We start from the raw sequence: 18,707 nt of genomic DNA, 5'->3' as shown, positions 1-18,707 counted from the left end.
TCCACTGACAGACGAATGGATAAAGAAGATGTGGTAGTGGGCTCCCCTGGTGGCACAATGGTTAAGAATCCACCTGCCAATGCAGGGGACACGGGTTTGAGCCTTGGTCCTGGAAGATCCCACATGCCGCAGAGCAACTAAGCCCATGCACCACAACTACTGAGCCTGCACTCTAGAGCCCGTGTGCCACAACTACTGAAGCCCTCGTGCCTAGAGTCCGTGCTCCTCAACAAGAGAAGCCACCACAATGAGAAGCTCACGCACCTCAACGAAGAGTAGGCCCTGCTCGTTGCAACTAGAGAAAGCCCTTGCACAGCAACGAAGACCCAATGCAGCCAAAAATTAAAAAGATGTGGTACATATATACAATGGAATGTTACCGCGCCATGAAAAATAATGAAATAATGCCATTTGCAGCAACATGGATGGACCTAGAGATCATCATACTAAGTGAGGAAAGAGAAAGGCAAACAGCATATGGTATCACTCATATGTGGAATCTAATTTTTAAAAATGATACAAATGAACTTTTTTACAAAACAGAAACAGACTCACAGATCTTGAAATCAAACTTACGGTTACAAAAGGGGAAACATGGGGGAAATGATTAATTAAGAGATTGAGATTAACATATACATGCTACTATATCTATAAAACAGATAACCAACAAGGACCTACTGTATAGCACAGGAAACTCTACTCAATATTCTGTGATAACTGATGTGAGAAAAGAATCTGAAAAAGAATTGATATATGTATAACTGAATCACTTTGCTGTACACTTAAAATTAACACAACATTGTAAATCAACTATACTTCAATAAAATTTTTTAAAAAACAGGACAGATTGATATTGCCACTCAAAAAAAAAATTCCAAGTAACTCACGTTCAATTGTAAAAACACCTCAAACCCAAAGTTGACCTTTTTGCCCGACATTTGTCACTCGGGCCAACTGACTGAGTTTGCTTGCAGAATTTCTACCACAATATTTGACCAGCTTACTTTTAGAACTTTTAAGACACTAAGTTAGTAGATTATAAATGATAAATATGATAAAATGCCAGATTGGAATTTTTATTATATATGCAGAATTGATGGGTTTTTTTCCCTAAAGGGACTATAAATTTCCTAAAAGCTTTAATCATCACAGCAGTCACTTGCTCTGCCATTTACAAAACACTTCCATAGACATCTTGGTTGAATTTTAGAACCACCCTGTGAGGCAGGCAGCATTGGTAACTGGCTCTACTTTGCAGGTGGGGAAATGAAGCAGAGAGAGAGTAACAGATTCGCCCAAGGTCACACAGCTAGGGCATGGCAGAGTCCTGTGCTGCCCAGGGCCCAGATGACGCTTACTACTTATTGGACTCACTTTCTGAAATTGAGCCACCAAGGGGAGGGAGGGGCAAAACAGTTTATTTATCAATCTTAGGCAAACAGATCACAGAAAAAAAGGAAGAGGTCAAATTCAGATTTTCATTGACAAATGCACCCTGTGCTCTAATTACCTTCTAGTTCCCTCTGACGTAGGCCAGTCTCAGGGGAAAAGCCTGCATAAACTAAACCATCCTCCGTGACCGTGGACCCCACATACACCCTCTACCTATCTTGGCTGAACAAACCTTAAGAAGCGATATGCCATCAGGGACTGCAAAAAGCCAAGGTTCAAATCTATTCTTAGCAGGAAAGTATCTGAATTTAAAAGCAAAGTGCCCTTCAAACAAACAATTTAAGAATAAATTATAATGATCTCACTACATGTTTATATAAAACAAGAAAGACGGATGATGTATAGGATTTTAGTTCATTAAAAACTTTTGAACATTATTTTATTGAAATGTCTTAAAAGGAGTAAGTAAAACTTACTAAGTTTTACTTAGTAAGTAAAGTAAACTTTTACTTAGTAAGTAAGTAAACTTTCTACTGTGGTTTAAAAGTATCTGATTTCCGGGCTTCCCTGGTGGCGCAGTGGTTGGGAGTCCACCTGCCGATGCAGGGGACACGGGTCTGTGCCCCAGTCCGGGAAGATCCCACATGCCGCGGAGCGGCTGGGCCCGTGAGCCATGGCCGCTGAGCCGGCGCGCCGGAGCCTGTGCTCCGCAACGGGAGAGGCCACAACGGTGAGAGGCCCGCGTACCGCAAAAAAAAAAAAAAAAAGAAAAAAAGAAGTATCTGATTTCCAAAGCAAAGCATTCGTCAGTGAAACGATATGATGGCAAATGACTTACCATATAGTAATCCTGAGACTGTACTGGCTCATGCCGGTCCTTAAATATATTCCAGGTTATCTGTAAGCCTATCTTGCTCCCAGCGGAAAATAAGAAATAATGAATATAAGTAAGGTTGGCTGTGCCTAAATGAAAACAACTAGATTTTAGAACAATTTTCCTGCTACAGACATTGTAAAAAAAAAAAAAAAAATCTGATTGGATTTATGGCAACACTGGCCACCTAAAAGCCACCTAAAAACAACAGAGCCTAGATTTACTGGACAGGAGGCACCTCTAGTAACTCCTACCAGAATTTAGATCTTACTTCATCCACTGCTGCTCAATTCCAACATACTTGAGGGCAGGTCAATGGAAAGAATCTGTGAAGTGGAGGAGACAGCCTACGAATTCAGCGTCAGGAAGTCAACAAATCCTTACCAAGTGCCACGTGGGATGGGTACTAGTTGCTTGGAGTATTAAGTTTCAACTGGGAGTGGGGTTGGGGGAGAGTGGGGACGTCAGTAAACTATATCCTGTCCCCCATATTTTGCTTTCTAGTATCCTTTTTTTGGTAAGAATGACCTAAAAATAAATCATTTTTATACTTTATAAGTACAATTGAGATATGTCCATTTACCAGTTTTTTCAAAAGAAAGATGCCATATATAAGCAAACTATGTTTACTCACAGAGGTGAATGGATTCACTGGGCTTAATTTCAGACCACTCACAGTGAAGTATCTGTGATATAAAGTATAGCATAATTTAAGTCACGTATATGTTGCTCTTCCACTAACAAGAGAAAAAAACTGTGTAGCATTATGCTGCAAACTAGGGTGCATTCGTCACTTCAAATGGCAACAGTGTCGCCATCATCATCCGTGATGCCACACTTCACAGTTTCGCCTCCGGGCTCCCTGGGAGCCTCTGACTATACTACCTCATACTTTCACCTTCGGCAGCTTCCTTCCACTCTTTTATAAAGGGATCTGCTTTGACATGACTCTCTTTGGCAAACTTTTTGCGACATATTTCTTAAAGGCTTTTCTAAGCAGCAGCTAATGACCTCCTCTTCCAAAAGTTCTGTGTCATACATCACCTTCAAGATGTGGGCAGCTTTAGAGAAGGAGAACTTGATGTACTGCTACTGCACACTGTGATGAGGGTAATGCTGAGCTTTCCTGTTTATACTGGCAAAATTGTAGGAAATTTCTTAATTTGTTCTCTTAATCGTCTCATTAAAATGACCACCAGTCAACACAAGAGGACCCTTGGCTTTTACATCTACTTCAACGATACCCTCTTTCTTTTTAACAGAATCAACTGCTCCTTCAAGGTCATCACTAGGTGCCGGGCCTTTTGCTGAGTTTTCACCCATTCTGCGCTCTAAGCTTCCCAAGTGGTGTGCATCCCCACAGCCTGTGGAGGGCAACTGAGTTCATTTGGTGGTGGTGATGGTGGTGACTCGTTGCTAGATATGGGGCCATTTTTCTTTCTCTTTAAGCCTTCTAATTTCCTTTTTTCCCCCCATGTACTCGTTTCCTTTTTCTTAGGTGGTTCTTTGAGAATGAATATGCAGCCCTTATGATCTGCATCAAGCATGCCTCACTAGCCACAGGCTTTACAAAAATTACTTAGCAAGAACAAGTATTTTGGATGCAAGGTTTTCATTCTCAAGACAGAGAACACGTTTTTTAATGAACCCACCCACCAAGTCTTGAAACTTTAGCCTTGTGAGATCCAACGACAATCCAATGGTCATTCTAAACATCAAAATGGTCTTTGCTCCCAGCTCACAACCAATTGTGAGGGATACACTGGAGGCCAATCAAGCACCTTTATCATGTCAACCATCTCCTTTTGTTCCATTTTTTCTATTTCTTTTGCCCCCCAACCTTAACAGTCACACAGAGTATCAGGTATGGACAGAACTGGTCTGATACAATGCAGCTGGCATTGAGGCTATTTTTGCTTACTGGTAAGCTTGGTAAGATGCAGAGATATTTTATCATATTCTGGTTACTACTGCTGCATGAAAAAATCACCTCAAAATTTAATGGTACAAGTTTGAGTTCTGGTTCCAAGTTAAGATGGAATAAATACATCCCACCCTGTCTTCTCCATGAATGCAGCTATAAAAACTAGACAGAGTGGATGGAATAGCTATTTTAGGAGTGTGAAAAGTAAGTGGTAGCAAGCAGCCTAGAGAAGACGACTAGATTTCAGAGAACCACCAAATCGACAGCCAGTTCCACATTTTCCCCCAGTCTCCCCCAGCCTGGCCTAAAGGCAGCCTGAAACCCAGAACTGGGCGTTAGGTGCGGACACAGAGAGCATCAGGAGAAACCCTCTAGAAAAAGGCAGGAAAGGGGCCTCCTAATGCTCAGAGAGAGTGAGGGAATTCTCTACGTCTTCCTCTTCCTTGTCCTCTTGTACCCCCAGGCCCCCTGCAATCCCGCAGTGGTGACAGCAGAGACAGTCAGTGGCAGAGCGGGCCCACAGGTGCCTGGAACTCCGAGAGGGGAATCTTTTGCTCTAGTTGAAGGAGCTGTGGTCCCAAGGGTGGTGGCGGTGAATCTCCATTGCTTTTTTTTCTCCTTCTGAATGCCTGGCCTCAGACATGGGCCCAGTTGTGGGAAGTGTGAGGCCGAATGGAATAACTGGCCGCAGGACTGAAAAGGCAGCCCCAGTTAACCAGAGAAATCACAAAGCTGAAGAGCACTAAAAGGGCTTTGAAGTCAGAACTGACACAACTGAAACGGACCTTGGCAACTTGAAACAACTAGGCCGACTGCCTGCTAAAGCAAAAATATCAACAGACTCCATAGGATATAAACAAGGGCCAGAATCTCATAAAATAATATTCAAAATGCTCAGGATAGGCTCCTCAATTACTTGGCATTCAAAGACGCAGGAAAATGTCAACTCACATGAGAAAAGACAATGGACAGACTCCAATGACAAGATGACCCAGACATGAGAATTATCTGACAATGACTTTAAAGCAGTTATTATAAAAAGTCTCCAAGAAGTGAGGGTAAACACTCCTGAAAAGAATGGAAAAAATAGAAAGTCTTAACAACTAAAGAGCCAAATGAAACTTTTAGGAACGAAAATTTTAATAAGCAAAAGAAAAAACTCACTAGAGGGGCTCACAAGAAGAATGGAGATGACAGAGGGTCAGTGAAATTAAAGACGGTTCAATGGAAATGATCCAGTCTGAACAACAGAAAAAAGACAAAGGGTTTAGGCCCAAATGCAGAAAGATCTCCTAGGGACTTCCCTGGTGGCACAGTGGTTAGGAATCCGCCTGCCAATGCAGGGGACACGGGTTTGAGCCCAGGTCCGGGAAGATCCCACATGCCGCAGAGCAACTAAGCCCGTGCACCACAACTACTGAGCCTGTGCTCTAGAGCCTGTGCTCCGCAAATGAGAGAAGCCACCGCAATAAGAGGCCCATGCACTGCAACGAAGGGTAGCCCCCGCTCGCCGCAACTAGAGAAAGCCGGCACACAGCAATGAATACCCAATGCAGCCAAAAATAAATAAATAAATTTATTTAAATAAAAAAGAAAGATCTCCTAGAAATCAAGACCCTCTCCCAAAGACCCATAAACCAATAGGAAAAAAGGGGGGAGGGTTATAGATAGATAGCGCTCAGAAAAAAAGGGAAATATGCTCAACTTTGCTCAGAGTAAGAGAAATACAAACTAAAACTAATTGAGATATCATCCCTCAACCATCAGGTTAACAAGAGTCTAAAATATTGGCAACCTATTTTATTACTGAGGCTGTAAAGAAAGATAATGGTATAACCCACAGATAGGAACCTGACACTGTTTACCAAAATTACAGGTGCATTTATTCTTTAATTCACAAATACCACTTTGGGCTACCTAGTCACAAATACACCCATACATGTATTAAATGGCCCATGTATGAAGTTATTCATCGCAGCTTAGTAGCAAAAAACTATACATCCAGGTGTCCCGTAAAAAAGGTATTGGTAGAATAAACAATGATACATCCACCCAATGAAGTACTATTCAGCTATAAAGAAGAATAAGGAAGATTCCCATATTCTGATTTGGAAACGTGTCCTGGCTAAACTGTATTTGGTCTGGTACCTTTTAAGTAAGAAAGGGAGAATAAGAATGCCAGACAGTACATATTTTCGGCTCTGTGGGCCACACAGTCTCCACCATTGTAGCCCCAAAGTGGCCACAGGAGAATGGATGCGTTCCAATAAAACTTTAGTTACAAAATAAAGGCAGCCAGCTTGCAGGTTGTAGCTTGCTGACAACGGACATAAAGAAACACTGAAAGGATAAATAAGAAACTAAAAAAACTTAGAGGAAACAGCACAGATGGGATAAAAACAGATAAATTGGACTTCAAAATTAAAAACTCATGCGTTAAAGAACAGCATCAAGAAAGTTAAAAGATAAATCACCGAACGGGAGAAATATTTGCAAATCGTATATCTGACAAGGGATTATGTCTCCAGATTATATAAAGGATTCTTACAGCTCAACAAGATGTCAAATAGCCCAACTGAAAAAAAGGACAAAGGATTTGAATAGACATTTCTGCAAAGATATACAAATGGTCAATAAACACATGAAAAGACATTCAACATCCTTAGTCATCAAGGAAATTCAAGTCAAAACCAAAATGAGATAGCACTTCAAACCTACTAGGATGGCTATAATTTAAAAAAGAAAGACAGAAAATAACAAGTGTTGGTGAGGATGTGGTGAAATTGGAACGCTCACACATTGCTGATGGGAATGTAAAATGGTGCAGCTGCTTTGGAAAATTTTTCTGGAAAGGAGTTCCTCAAAAGGTTAAATATAAGGTGGATGCAACCCAAGTGTCCATCAATGGATGAATGGATAAACAAAATGTGGTCTATCCATACAGCAGAATATTATTCAGCCTTAAAAAGGAAGGAAATTCTGACACATGCTACAACATGGATGAACTTTGAGGACATTATGCTAAATGAAAAAAGCCAGCCACACACACACCCAGAACACTGTACGATTCCACTTACAAAACGTACCTAGAGTAGTCAAACTCAGAGACAGAAAGTAGAATGGTGGTTACTGGTAGCTGGGGGAAGGGCAGAGTGGGGAATCGCGGTTTAATGGGTACAGAGTTCTCGTTTTGTAAGATGAAAGAGTTCTGGAGACTGGTTACACAACAATATGAATGTACCACACTACTGAAAGGCACACTTAGAAACAGTTAAGATGGTAAATTTTATGATGTGTTTCTTTATCACAATAAAAAACTTGTAAGAGAACATTAGAGTTACCATATGACCCAGAAATCCCACTGCTAGGTGTATACCCAAGAGAAATGCAAACACAAGTCCACACAAAAACTTGTAGCATTATTCACAACAGCCCAAACTGAAAATAAGCCCATCAACGGAAGGATGGAAAAATACAATGTGGTGTATCCATACAACAAAATACTATTCAGCAATAAAATGTAATGAAGTACCGATACATACCACAACATGGATGAATCTTGAAAACACATTAAGTGAAAGAAGACAGTCACAACGAACCAGCATTACACGATTCCATTTATATTGAATAAACAAATCTCTAGAGACAGATAGTTGTTACTCCTGGCCAGGCTGGCAAACAGAAGCGATCATACTCTGAGGTGCTGTCGGCATTCACTTGTCTTTTTTGATCCACGTGCTGGGTTACATGGTGTGTACAGTTTGTGAAAAGTCACAGAGCAGTACACAAGACTGTACCCTTTCCTGTATATATGCTATACCTCAATTAGAAGGAAAAATCAAGAGCTCATCACAAAGCGGGGTTTTGTGCCTTCTCACCTCCTTTCTGCAGCACAGGACCAGGAATGGAGTTAGCATGGATCTCCAACCTCAAAACTTAGGGGAAAAAAATTTTTTTTAACCAACTGCAGAACTATAACACGACCCTACAACAGGATGATCGTCCAAAGGATGTGAGCCCCCAGTCTTTACTATTTCACAGAGCACATTTCCTTCCATACTGAGGTTCTGGTGTGTTTATTGCTGGGAGCAAAAGGAAGGCAAAGACATGGGGGACTGACATTTACTGAGCACTTACTAAGTTCAGGGCACTTGCTTGAATCTCTACCTAAAGGTTTGTTAAATGGGGGTCAGAGATGTTAAGTAAGTTATCCAGGGTCACACAGCCTATAAATGACAGGGCAGAAATTAAAACCTGATCCGTAAAGCCAATGTCCTTTCCCCTCTGCCACTCGTATTGCTGGGCGCAGTGGGATACAACGATGGAACACATGTTGGTAAAGTTTCATCACGGATCTGTTTTGTCACTTTTTACTCCAGAAGGCAGAAAGGCAATTTGCCTAAAGGACAACCTGCATTTCATACACGTTCCTGGATGGTGAGATGAAAGAGAGGCAGCCATGGTCCTGCCAGCTAGACTCCAAGTCCTGGGAGTACTCATCCAGGGGCAAGACCCATCTCCCGGATGTTTAAAGCAAGGTGTCAGGCTTGGTTTATCCAAAGTCACCTGTGTCAAACTGAATTTGAGATGAATCACAGCCCTCAATGTAAAAGCTAAAACTATAAAGCTTTCAGAAGAACACGTAGAAGAGGAGCCTCAAAACCACAACCTGGACGTAGGCAAAGATTTCTTAGACAGGACACAGAAGGCAAACTTAACAGGAAAAGAGCCTAAATTAGATTTAATCAAAGTTAAAATTTTCTGCTCATCAAATGTCACAAGTAGATGAATAAGCAAGCCACAGTCTGGGAGCAAATGTTCACAAAATATACTTCCGACAAAGCACTTGAATCCGGAATACATAAAGAACTCTTCTAATTCAATAAGATGACAACCCAACTAAACGGGTAAATGGCTTGAACAGACATCTCACAAAGGAAGGTGTCTGCATGGCTAAACAGCACATGAAAAGGTGCTCAACATCACTGATCATCAGGGAAAGGTGACTTAAAACCATAATGAGAAACCACCACACCCCCCAACTAGCAGGGCCAAAATAGAAAAGCTCAGTAATACAAAGTGCTGGTGAGGGTACGAAGCCACGGGAACTCTTGGTGCACCGGTGCTAGGAATATAAAATGGTACCACTTTGAAAAAAAGTTTCATCACGGATCTGTTTTGTCACTTTTTACTCCAGAAGGCAGAAAGGCAATTTGCCTAAAGGACAACCTGCATTTCATACACGTTCCTGGATGGTGAGATGAAAGAGAGGCAGCCATGGTCCTGCCAGCTAGACTCCAAGTCCTGGGAGTACTCATCCAGGGGCAAGACCCATCTCCCGGATGTTTAAAGCAAGGTGTCAGGCTTGGTTTATCCAAAGTCACCTGTGTCAAACTGAATTTGAGATGAATCACAGCCCTCAATGTAAAAGCTAAAACTATAAAGCTTTCAGAAGAACACGTAGAAGAGGAGCCTCAAAACCACAACCTGGACGTAGGCAAAGATTTCTTAGACAGGACACAGAAGGCAAACTTAACAGGAAAAGAGCCTAAATTAGATTTAATCAAAGTTAAAATTTTCTGCTCATCAAATGTCACAAGTAGATGAATAAGCAAGCCACAGTCTGGGAGCAAATGTTCACAAAATATACTTCCGACAAAGCACTTGAATCCGGAATACATAAAGAACTCTTCTAATTCAATAAGATGACAACCCAACTAAACGGGTAAATGGCTTGAACAGACATCTCACAAAGGAAGGTGTCTGCATGGCTAAACAGCACATGAAAAGGTGCTCAACATCACTGATCATCAGGGAAAGGTGACTTAAAACCATAATGAGAAACCACCACACCCCCCAACTAGCAGGGCCAAAATAGAAAAGCTCAGTAATACAAAGTGCTGGTGAGGGTACGAAGCCACGGGAACTCTTGGTGCACCGGTGCTAGGAATATAAAATGGTACCACTTTGAAAAAAAGTTTGGAAGTTGCTTTAATAGTTTAACATACACCTACCCTTTGATCCAGCCATTCCACTCCGAGGTATTTACCCGAGAGGAATAAAAAACATTTGCCATTAAAAAGACCTACATACAAATGTTCACAGTAGCTTGATTTATAATAGCCCCAAACTGGGAACAACCCAAACGTCCTTCAACAGGAGAATAGCTAAACCAACTGTGATATATTCACGCAATGGAATAGTACTTGGCATTAAAAAGGAACAAGCTACTGGTAACAGCAACAGTACGGATGAATCTCAAAAAAGTCACGCTGAGTGAAGGAAGCCCGACACTGAAGAGTACACACTGCCTGAGTCCATTTACACAAAACTCTAGAAAAGGCAAATCTAACCTAAGCATAAGAGTCATCGCCCGGGGCCAGGAATGGGAGTGGAAAGGGGAACGAGTGGGAGGGGACATAAGGCAACTTTCTGGGCAGATGGAAACTATATTGTGATAGGATTTGCTTACCTAGGTTTAGCCGTTTCTCAAGGTTGTACAACTAAGATTTGTGCATTTCAATGTATATACATTTTTATACTAACAATGTTGAAACGTATAATCAAGTACGGGGTGGGGAGAGGTCAAGAAGGAATAAAGATGGCAGAATATTAATAATTGTTGAAGCTGCGTAATGCACATGCTTGAAATTTTCCATAATAAAAAAATTGAAGAAAAAAATCATTTACATCGAATGCTCGCGCTCTCCCCCTGCCCCTCCGTGTCCAGTTCTGCCTGGCCGCTGGGCTGCCCTCCCGCAGCCCCAGCTCCTGAGTGAACTCTGCTTCCTGCCAAGGTCTGCCGCTTGACTCCTTTCTGCTCTACAACTCCCCACCGCCAACCAAGCCCCTATAACCGCCAGGCATTTTTGGCAAGCCCTGTCACACCCAATAGCTCAAAACCTGTTCAAGGGACTGGGAAACAACAAGCTTTCCAGCTTGCTTTTCAAGAGTTCAGTCCTCTCCCGCCTACACTGTCTGACCAGGATTTAAACAGCACCTATCTCAAAGCCTGATACTTAGAAGGCTTTAAAAGATAGTTTATGGCTTGTATTCCAAAAATACGTCTGTAAGTTGACAACTGGGAACTGAACATGCATTTTCCTGCATAACAAATAATATACAGCCAGTAATGCAGTGGTCCAGTCCACAAGTATCTATCTACCCACTGTATGCACTCAAGGCTCCAACAGCAATGCCTCAATTCAATGCTACAGGTGCAATGCTTCTCTCATCAGTCAGTTCACATGACTAAAAGTTGAGGAAAGTTCCAGGCTCAATGCTGAGTCAGTAGCAGTAAAAGTGGTTCAAAAGGAAGGAGGCTCCGGGAAGGGCCCCTCTGAGCAAGCCAGAAGCCACGTGCAGCAGAGGACAGCTGAGGTCCGGCCAGCGGCTCGTGTGCACGGGTCCCTGGGTGTACAGTCATTGTTGCCTGAGCCGGCTGGTGGGGAGAGAGGAAAAGTGGGAGAAGGCTTCTGACTTACAGCCCCATCTTTAATCTCCTATTGCACTTGCTTGAAATAAAATCACATTTATATTATAGAAAATAAACATTATAGAACATGTGGACAAACAACAAGAACCAGTCTGCCCAGCACACAATCCAAACCACTGTTTCCATTCCAGTGTGGCCGGTGTGAGCTCTTCTAGTCTCTTCTATTAGATATGTACCACCCAGAAATGTGTCGTTACGATGTACCTTATTTTTTAATAAAATCACAATCGCACTATGCCTGGCCACCATTTTCACCTTGGTTTCTATAGGAAACCACATTCTGATTTCCTTTTGAGGGTGCCCAACAAATTTTGCTTCATTTCGACAGGAGAAACCAAGTGTCATCTGTGTCCACTGAGAGTTATTCTAAAAAGGAGCTGGATACATATTCCTAGGAAACACTCAAAGTGTAGCAAAGAAAAGTGCATCTGGTTCCCTGCCATTGAAGAGTTCACTGTCTGGCAGAAGATCAACCATTAAATCAATAATTATTTAATCGCAATTGTGTTACTTGCTAGGAAAGAAAACCACAGTGTGTGTACAACTGACGGGGGGCGGGAGAAGTTCGTGAAGGCTTCTGTGAAGACCTGAGATGTGAAGGCTGAAGGAGCTTTGGGCAGAGGAGGACTGCCAGGTGGTGGAGGGTGCCAGGATACGGTGGCTTCTAAGCAGATGACATGGACTGGAATGCACCGAGATTGGCCCAACCTTGAAAGACCAGTTACAAAGCTGCTGACAGTAAGCTGGGCGAGAGAAGCCAATGCTTGGACCAAGATGGTGGCAGGCATTTCTAGCAGAACGCACAGCACGCTATATTAGTCAGGGTGAGCTAGGCTGTGCTGCCACATCAGACAAATCCCCCAAATTCCAGGGGCTTCACTGCCATCTTGAACACACAACCTTCAAGTCTGCCATGACAGAGGCAAACTTCCCTGGTAGAGAGAAGGGAAGCAGGTTTGAAAACCATTTGGAAGCAACAGGCTGGATTTGGCCATGAGGGACAGGGTGGAGTCAAGAATGACTCCTAGGTTTCTGACTTGAACTGCTAAATCGATGATTTCACTCATCAAAGTTTACTTACATAAGGGAAGGCAATGTCTAATATTGCCCTTACATTCTGCTGGAACTACTGATAGATTTGGCCAGTCTCCTGACCATGTATAGGTGGCACACCAAACGTGCATTCTACGACCACCACAGCCATGTGTCCACAGGACTGTCTTCCTTGGAACTTCGTGCATTTTCCAGAATGGTGAGGAAAGGGTATGCACCAAATTATTAGAGGTCTTAAGACACCTTTAAGTCGCTCTCGCTCTCTCTTTTCTTTTCTAATATTTATTTATTTATTGGGCTGTGCCGGGTCTTAGCTGCAGCATGCGGAACCTTTTCAGTTGCAGCATGCGGGATCTAGTTCCCTGACCAGGGACTGAACCCGGGCCCCCTGCATTCGGAGTGTGGATTCTTAGCCACTGGACCACCGGGGAAGACCCTACGTCTCTTTCTTAAGCAGGAGCCAATGCACCTGTGGATTAAGCCCATTAAAGTCAGCTGAGAGATACATTCAGGCATTTCTAGCAGAACGCACAGCAAGCTATATTAGTCAGGATGAGCTACGCGATGCTGCCACATCAGACAAATCCCCCAAATTCCAGGGGCTTAACTGCCATCTTGAACACACAACCTTCAAGTTTGCCATGACAGAGGCAAAGAGAGATGGAGGCGGCGTATCATCTAACTCTCAGTCGCTTTCAAAGTGACACTTGTTGATGCTGCTCACATTTCATTGGCCAGCACTCGTCAAAAGAACCCCAGCTAACTGCAAGGGAGATTAGGCAATGTGGAAGACTCTACGGAAGCCTGGTGGGCACGCTCTATGCCACATAACGCATCAAGCGAACGAAGAATCCATGAATAACATCATAGAAGGTGAAGCGAGACACAACCCACATGAAGGGCAGAGAATGGAACTAGAGCTGGCCTTATTTTAAACCATTATATATCCTTTTTTGTTGCAAAAATCCCAATCTTACTGTTGGCTAAAAACTAACAGAATCACTCCAGTGTCATTTAATACAAAAGGAAAAAATTACCTAGCCTCCAAAACCAGTGAAACCAGGGAAGAAGCTAGAATGTCTCCTCCCATGGCTGGTATGAACCTGATAGCCCAAGCATTTCCATTCCATTTTCTTGGCCCACAGCAGCATAGTGAGGGGCCCCACGATTGGCATATATTTTTTACCAGTGACAGTCCATTACATGAGATGACACATGACCTGACTTTCTCTTGGAAAGGCATGCCCTAGGAGACAACTTTCTAGCAGTTGGGCTATATTTTCATAACCCAAGTTGCACTCTCTTACCACTATAAAAACCACCCCCAGGGCTTCCCTGGTGGTGCAGTGGTTGAGAGTCCGCCTGCCGATGTAGGGGACACGGGTTCGTGCCCCGGTCCGGGAAGTTCCCACATGCCGCGGAGCGGCTGGGCCCGTGAGCCATGGCCACTGAGCCTGCGCGTCCGGAGCCTGTGCTCCGCAACGGGAGAGGCCACAACAGCGAGAGGCCTGCGTAACGCAAAAAAAAAGAAAAGAAAAGAAAAAAAAACCACCCCCAAGTCTTAGGAGCCTGACTAAATAAAAGCTTCTCTCTTGCGTATGCAAAATCCAAAGTGGATGATCCTGGTCCTACAGCTATCCTCAAAAGAGTGGTTCAGGGATCCAGGTACCTTCCATCATGTGCTACTGCCATCTTCTACAGCCAGCCTCCAAGGGCCCCACGGAGACCACAGAAAGGGATGAGAGAGTACGAGAAGATCTACAGATATGCCAACGCCTTGGCCCAAAGTGACAGACATGACTAATACTCACATTTCATTGGCCAGAACTAGTTATATGGCCCACATAGACTCAAAGGGTGCTGGAAAATGTAGTCCCTGCTTCCCAGCAACAAGTAGGAGAATCAACCTCCTGACCACCTAGCTACCTCTGCCACTTTGTATCCTCCAAATGACTCTTGCCAGAAAAGGGGAATCATCAGGACACAGCAAAGTCAAGTAACTAACCTGGAGACTGATGTCTTGGTCTTTTAATCAATGTTCAGGAAATGCAAGGATTTCCTGCTGCAGGTGGCAATACCTCCCAACGTTTAAAATCACTGTGAACATAGCTGAAGAAAAAAATCAGAAGCAGGGCCCCCGAGTCAGGAAAGTAGCATGTATGTGAGGCTCAGAGAGGAGGGAGGGCAGGCAGAGTCAGGCACATCAGGTATGGGAAGCTCACCTGAGTCCCAGGTCCTGATCAAAGGGGCCGTTCTTGTCACTGGAGCAGTTAATAGCTAACTCAATAACCACAATAAATGTATTCAACTACAGCATCCTGGGAGAACAGTTTCTGTGGTCAAGATGTTTGGGAAAGCATGAGACAGAGTTACCCAGGTTTCCTTCCTGTAGGATGTCCGAGTTTTCCATACATTCACAAGCACTGAGAACCTCCAGGAGGGAGACACAGCACGCACCCGAGGAAGCTGCTCTGTGCAAACACACCCAACACACACAGTACATTAGCTAAAGTCGTGACTATGAATTCTGTTCAAGTAGAGAAATGGGCACCTCAACAAAAGGCGCCAAGGCATATTCAGAAAAGGCGGTTTCTTCTAAAAAACAAAAAAAGAGAGACATGTTTTGTTCTCCAAATCCTAGAAGTAACCGAGTGATGGACCCTCACTTGCTGAATTTGATAGCTTTACTGAATTTGAGACTCTCATCTTTGAGGATGGATGCTGGATGTTAAAAACAAACAAACAAACAAACAAACAAAAAACCCAAAAGAAACAAACAAAAAGCCAGGTCCTTCTATGGGCCAAAGGCACACAGAGATGAGCGCCACCTCTGCTAAAAGTAAAAAGAACGTCCCTCAAAAAATTAAACATAGAATTACCGTTTGACACAGTAATTCCACGTCCCGGTATACACCCAAAAATGTGAAAGCAGAGACTTGAACAGAAATTTATCCACCATGGTCATTACAGCATTATTCACCATAGCCTAAGACATCACGCTAAGTGAAATAAGTCAGTCACAGAAAGACAAATACTGTATGATTCCACTCATATGAGGCATCTAGAGGAGTCAAATTCACAGAGACAGAGGGTAGGACAGTGGGTAGCAGGGGCTGGGGGAGTGAGGAGTGGCAAGTTATTAAGGAGTACAGAGATTCTGTTTGGGATGATGAAAAAGTTCTGGAAATGGAGAGTGGGGATGACTGCACAGCAGTGCGACTGTACTTAATGACTCTGAAATCCACACTTAAAAATGGTTTCAACGGCAAATTTTATATTACGTACACTTTACCATAATTTTTTTTTTAAAAAAAAGCCAATGAGCTGCTCGTCAGCCCTCATGGCTTACGGCGGTTTTCTTTCACAACAGCGCCCATGTGCCCCCTTGCATGGGTTGATAGCTCTCCTGCAGCCCATCAAATCACCCAGGCACCGGTGACACATAACCTCCCATTCAGACCCTCAAAGGACCACATAAAACTGCACAAGGAGATGGAAAACACGATCCAACCCAGCCTTGACTCATTATGACAACAGGAGATGGGAAGTGCTTAAATTTCACATCTACGATCCCCCCGCCCGCCCGAAACACACCTGGGACAGTTCAACAGTTCTTGGAGAGCAAGGTTGTAGAACTTCTACAAAAAAGCCAAAGTGACAGATTTATATCTTTTTGGTGGAGACACCAAAAAGCTGTGAATGGCAGAGATCAGGAAGCCGAGGTGGGGGCGTGGTGTCTGTTTAAATCCGTGAACCGACTTCTTGGAGTTTCGTATATTGTTTGTCAAACCTATGAAAAGAACTTACTGGTTATGATGATGTACTGAAAAACGATTTATTCAAGACCAGGCCAAGGTCAACCAACGGAGGTACATACTGCAGCTGAAAATTCTAGGCAATGAGGACCCAGAACGAAGGCTTGTTTTACACACACACACACACACACAGAGAGAGAGAGAAGCAAAGCCACTGCACGCCAAGTTTCAGAGTCCGCACCAGCAGGCAAGAGGCTACAGCTGTGCCTAATGGCCAAATGGACATTTAACCATTCAAAGAGTCTGTTCAAACTCCATTTTCAGCAGAGAATGAACAGAAGTCGAGAAAACCGAGTGGTTCCAGGTGAAATGGGCTCCTGAACAACTTTTCTAAAAAAGATGTTGCACTGAAGAGTCTACTCTGAGTAGTCAGAAACATCCAGGGAGTGTTTTCAAAGGCCCACCAGCCACTTGTTTAAACAAGCTTGTTAAACAGCTTCCAGCTGGGGAGGATTTGCTCTGCAGAAAACAGATCCCGGCAAAGAATGGATGGTAATAAAGCTAGCTTACCATCTCATCAGCACGGTGTGGCCGCCGCCATTTACCTTCTCACAAGCTTTTGGGATTAGGGCAGGCATGTTACTCCTGTTTGACCAGTGGAGAAACCAAGGCACAGGGTCTCCCAGGTGAACTACTGTCCCACAATGCTTGTGAATATCACCCAAGTGCCAGAGGCTTGTCACATAGCTTCCAAAGGTTCGGTAAGGAAAACAGCCAAGCAACAATCAGTTCCACACCTGGAGGAACTCGTGCCAATCAAAAGTACTGATTTAAGGCTGGGTTCTTCTGGCACACTTATTACAGTGAGCTGAGTGTCCCGTTCCGGCAACGGAGGAGATCCTGAAGCCGGGAATGTTTGTGCACTACAGGATAAAATATATCTGTCACACTGGTAGTAGAGCACAGCCCCACTGTCAATCTGTGTTAAGTGTGCAAAAGAACACCGGGGCATTTCTAAGAGACGCCCCCTTCCCCCGTCCCCCACTGTAATAGACCATTACCCACCCTTGACTGCAAAATGGAATCATGTGGGAAGCATTCGACAATCCTGAGGCCTCAGATTCTGATGTCATTGGTCTGGGATATAGTCTGGGCATTACGAGTTTGAAAAGCTCCCACAGGTGATTCTAACGTGTAGCCAGGGTTGGGACCCACAGGAGTGAGAAACTAACAGTTGAATAACTAGTGGAGGGCGGGGAACTCAGCCTCGACTGGGTTACAGGCTGTTTCTTGGATCATCTGACGTTTAAGAAAACTGAAGAATAAAGAACTATGAATGCCAGGGGCCTCTGTTTTCTTACCTGTAAAGGGTACAAGGCTACCTACTCTGCCCTCCCCAAAAGGTGGGGCGGTCCTGTAAAAAGAGTCAGCTGGTGCTAGTATGGGAAGGAAGAGATGGTGCTTCGGTGGCGTGGGCGAAGATAAGGAAAACTGGGAGGAATGGGGTGGGGGCGAAAGGGGACACCGCCTCACCTGCGTCGTAGAAGGCGTCGAGCACGGCTGTCTCCCCAAAGTCGAGCTCCCCGAAGGGCACGAAGGTGAGGTGGGCGCCCTCGGCCTCGCAGGCCCGCAGCAAGCACCGCCGCGCCCCCGCCTCGGGGCCGCCGGCCGCGCCACCCTGGGGGCTCTCGCTGCGCACGTACACGGCCCGCAGAGCCCGCCGCGGCCCGCCCCCGCCCTCGCCTCCAGCCCCCTCGCCCTTGGCCGGCCCCTCGGGCTCCAGCGGCCACGCCGGCCCCGCCGCGCCCTCGTCCCCCGGCGGCAGCGGGCACTGTGCGGACTCGGCCGCCACCCCAAGCTCCCCAGCCGGGGGAGCCCCGCCGCCGCTCTCCATGTGGCGTCCCTGCGCGCCATTCCTTGTCCCACCTCCGCGCGAGTGGCCGGCGGCGGTGGCACCTGCTCCTGCGACGCGGGAAGGGAGCTGGGGAAGCCAGCGCCCGCCGGTGGCCCCGCGACGGGCAGGCGACGGCGGGGCCCCTCGGCTACATGCAGAAGCTCCAGCCCCGCAGCCCCCGAGCGCCCTTTGAAGGCTCGGGAGGGAGGGGCGGGGTCTTCGGACGTCAGGGCGAGCGGAGGGCGGGGGGAGGTCCGGGAAGGGCGGCGGGGCAGGAGCCCGCCGGGCGCCCCCTGCCGCCTCCCCCGGGCAGCGCCCTA

The 18,707-nt window shown here is 45.0% G+C and overlaps 1 protein-coding gene across 1 annotated transcript in view; it reads right to left on the bottom strand.

Moving 5' to 3' along the window:
- The window catches only part of MAP3K15 (mitogen-activated protein kinase kinase kinase 15), a 149,219-nt gene extending 130,728 nt beyond the window's left edge, over positions 1-18,491 (bottom strand). Inside the window, 1 exon segment of the mRNA XM_067723097.1 lies at positions 18,027-18,491. Coding sequence (XP_067579198.1) covers positions 18,027-18,387 — 361 coding nt within the window. The 5' untranslated portion in view covers positions 18,388-18,491.
- Between the last annotated feature and the right edge of the window lie 216 nt (positions 18,492-18,707).

The sequence above is a fragment of the Pseudorca crassidens genome, chromosome X (genome assembly GCF_039906515.1).
Source record: "Pseudorca crassidens isolate mPseCra1 chromosome X, mPseCra1.hap1, whole genome shotgun sequence".
In the NCBI taxonomy this organism is placed as follows: Eukaryota; Metazoa; Chordata; class Mammalia; order Artiodactyla; family Delphinidae; genus Pseudorca; species Pseudorca crassidens.
The sequence above is the reverse complement of the archived record's forward strand: the minus strand, read 5'-3'. Positions and strand labels throughout refer to the sequence as shown.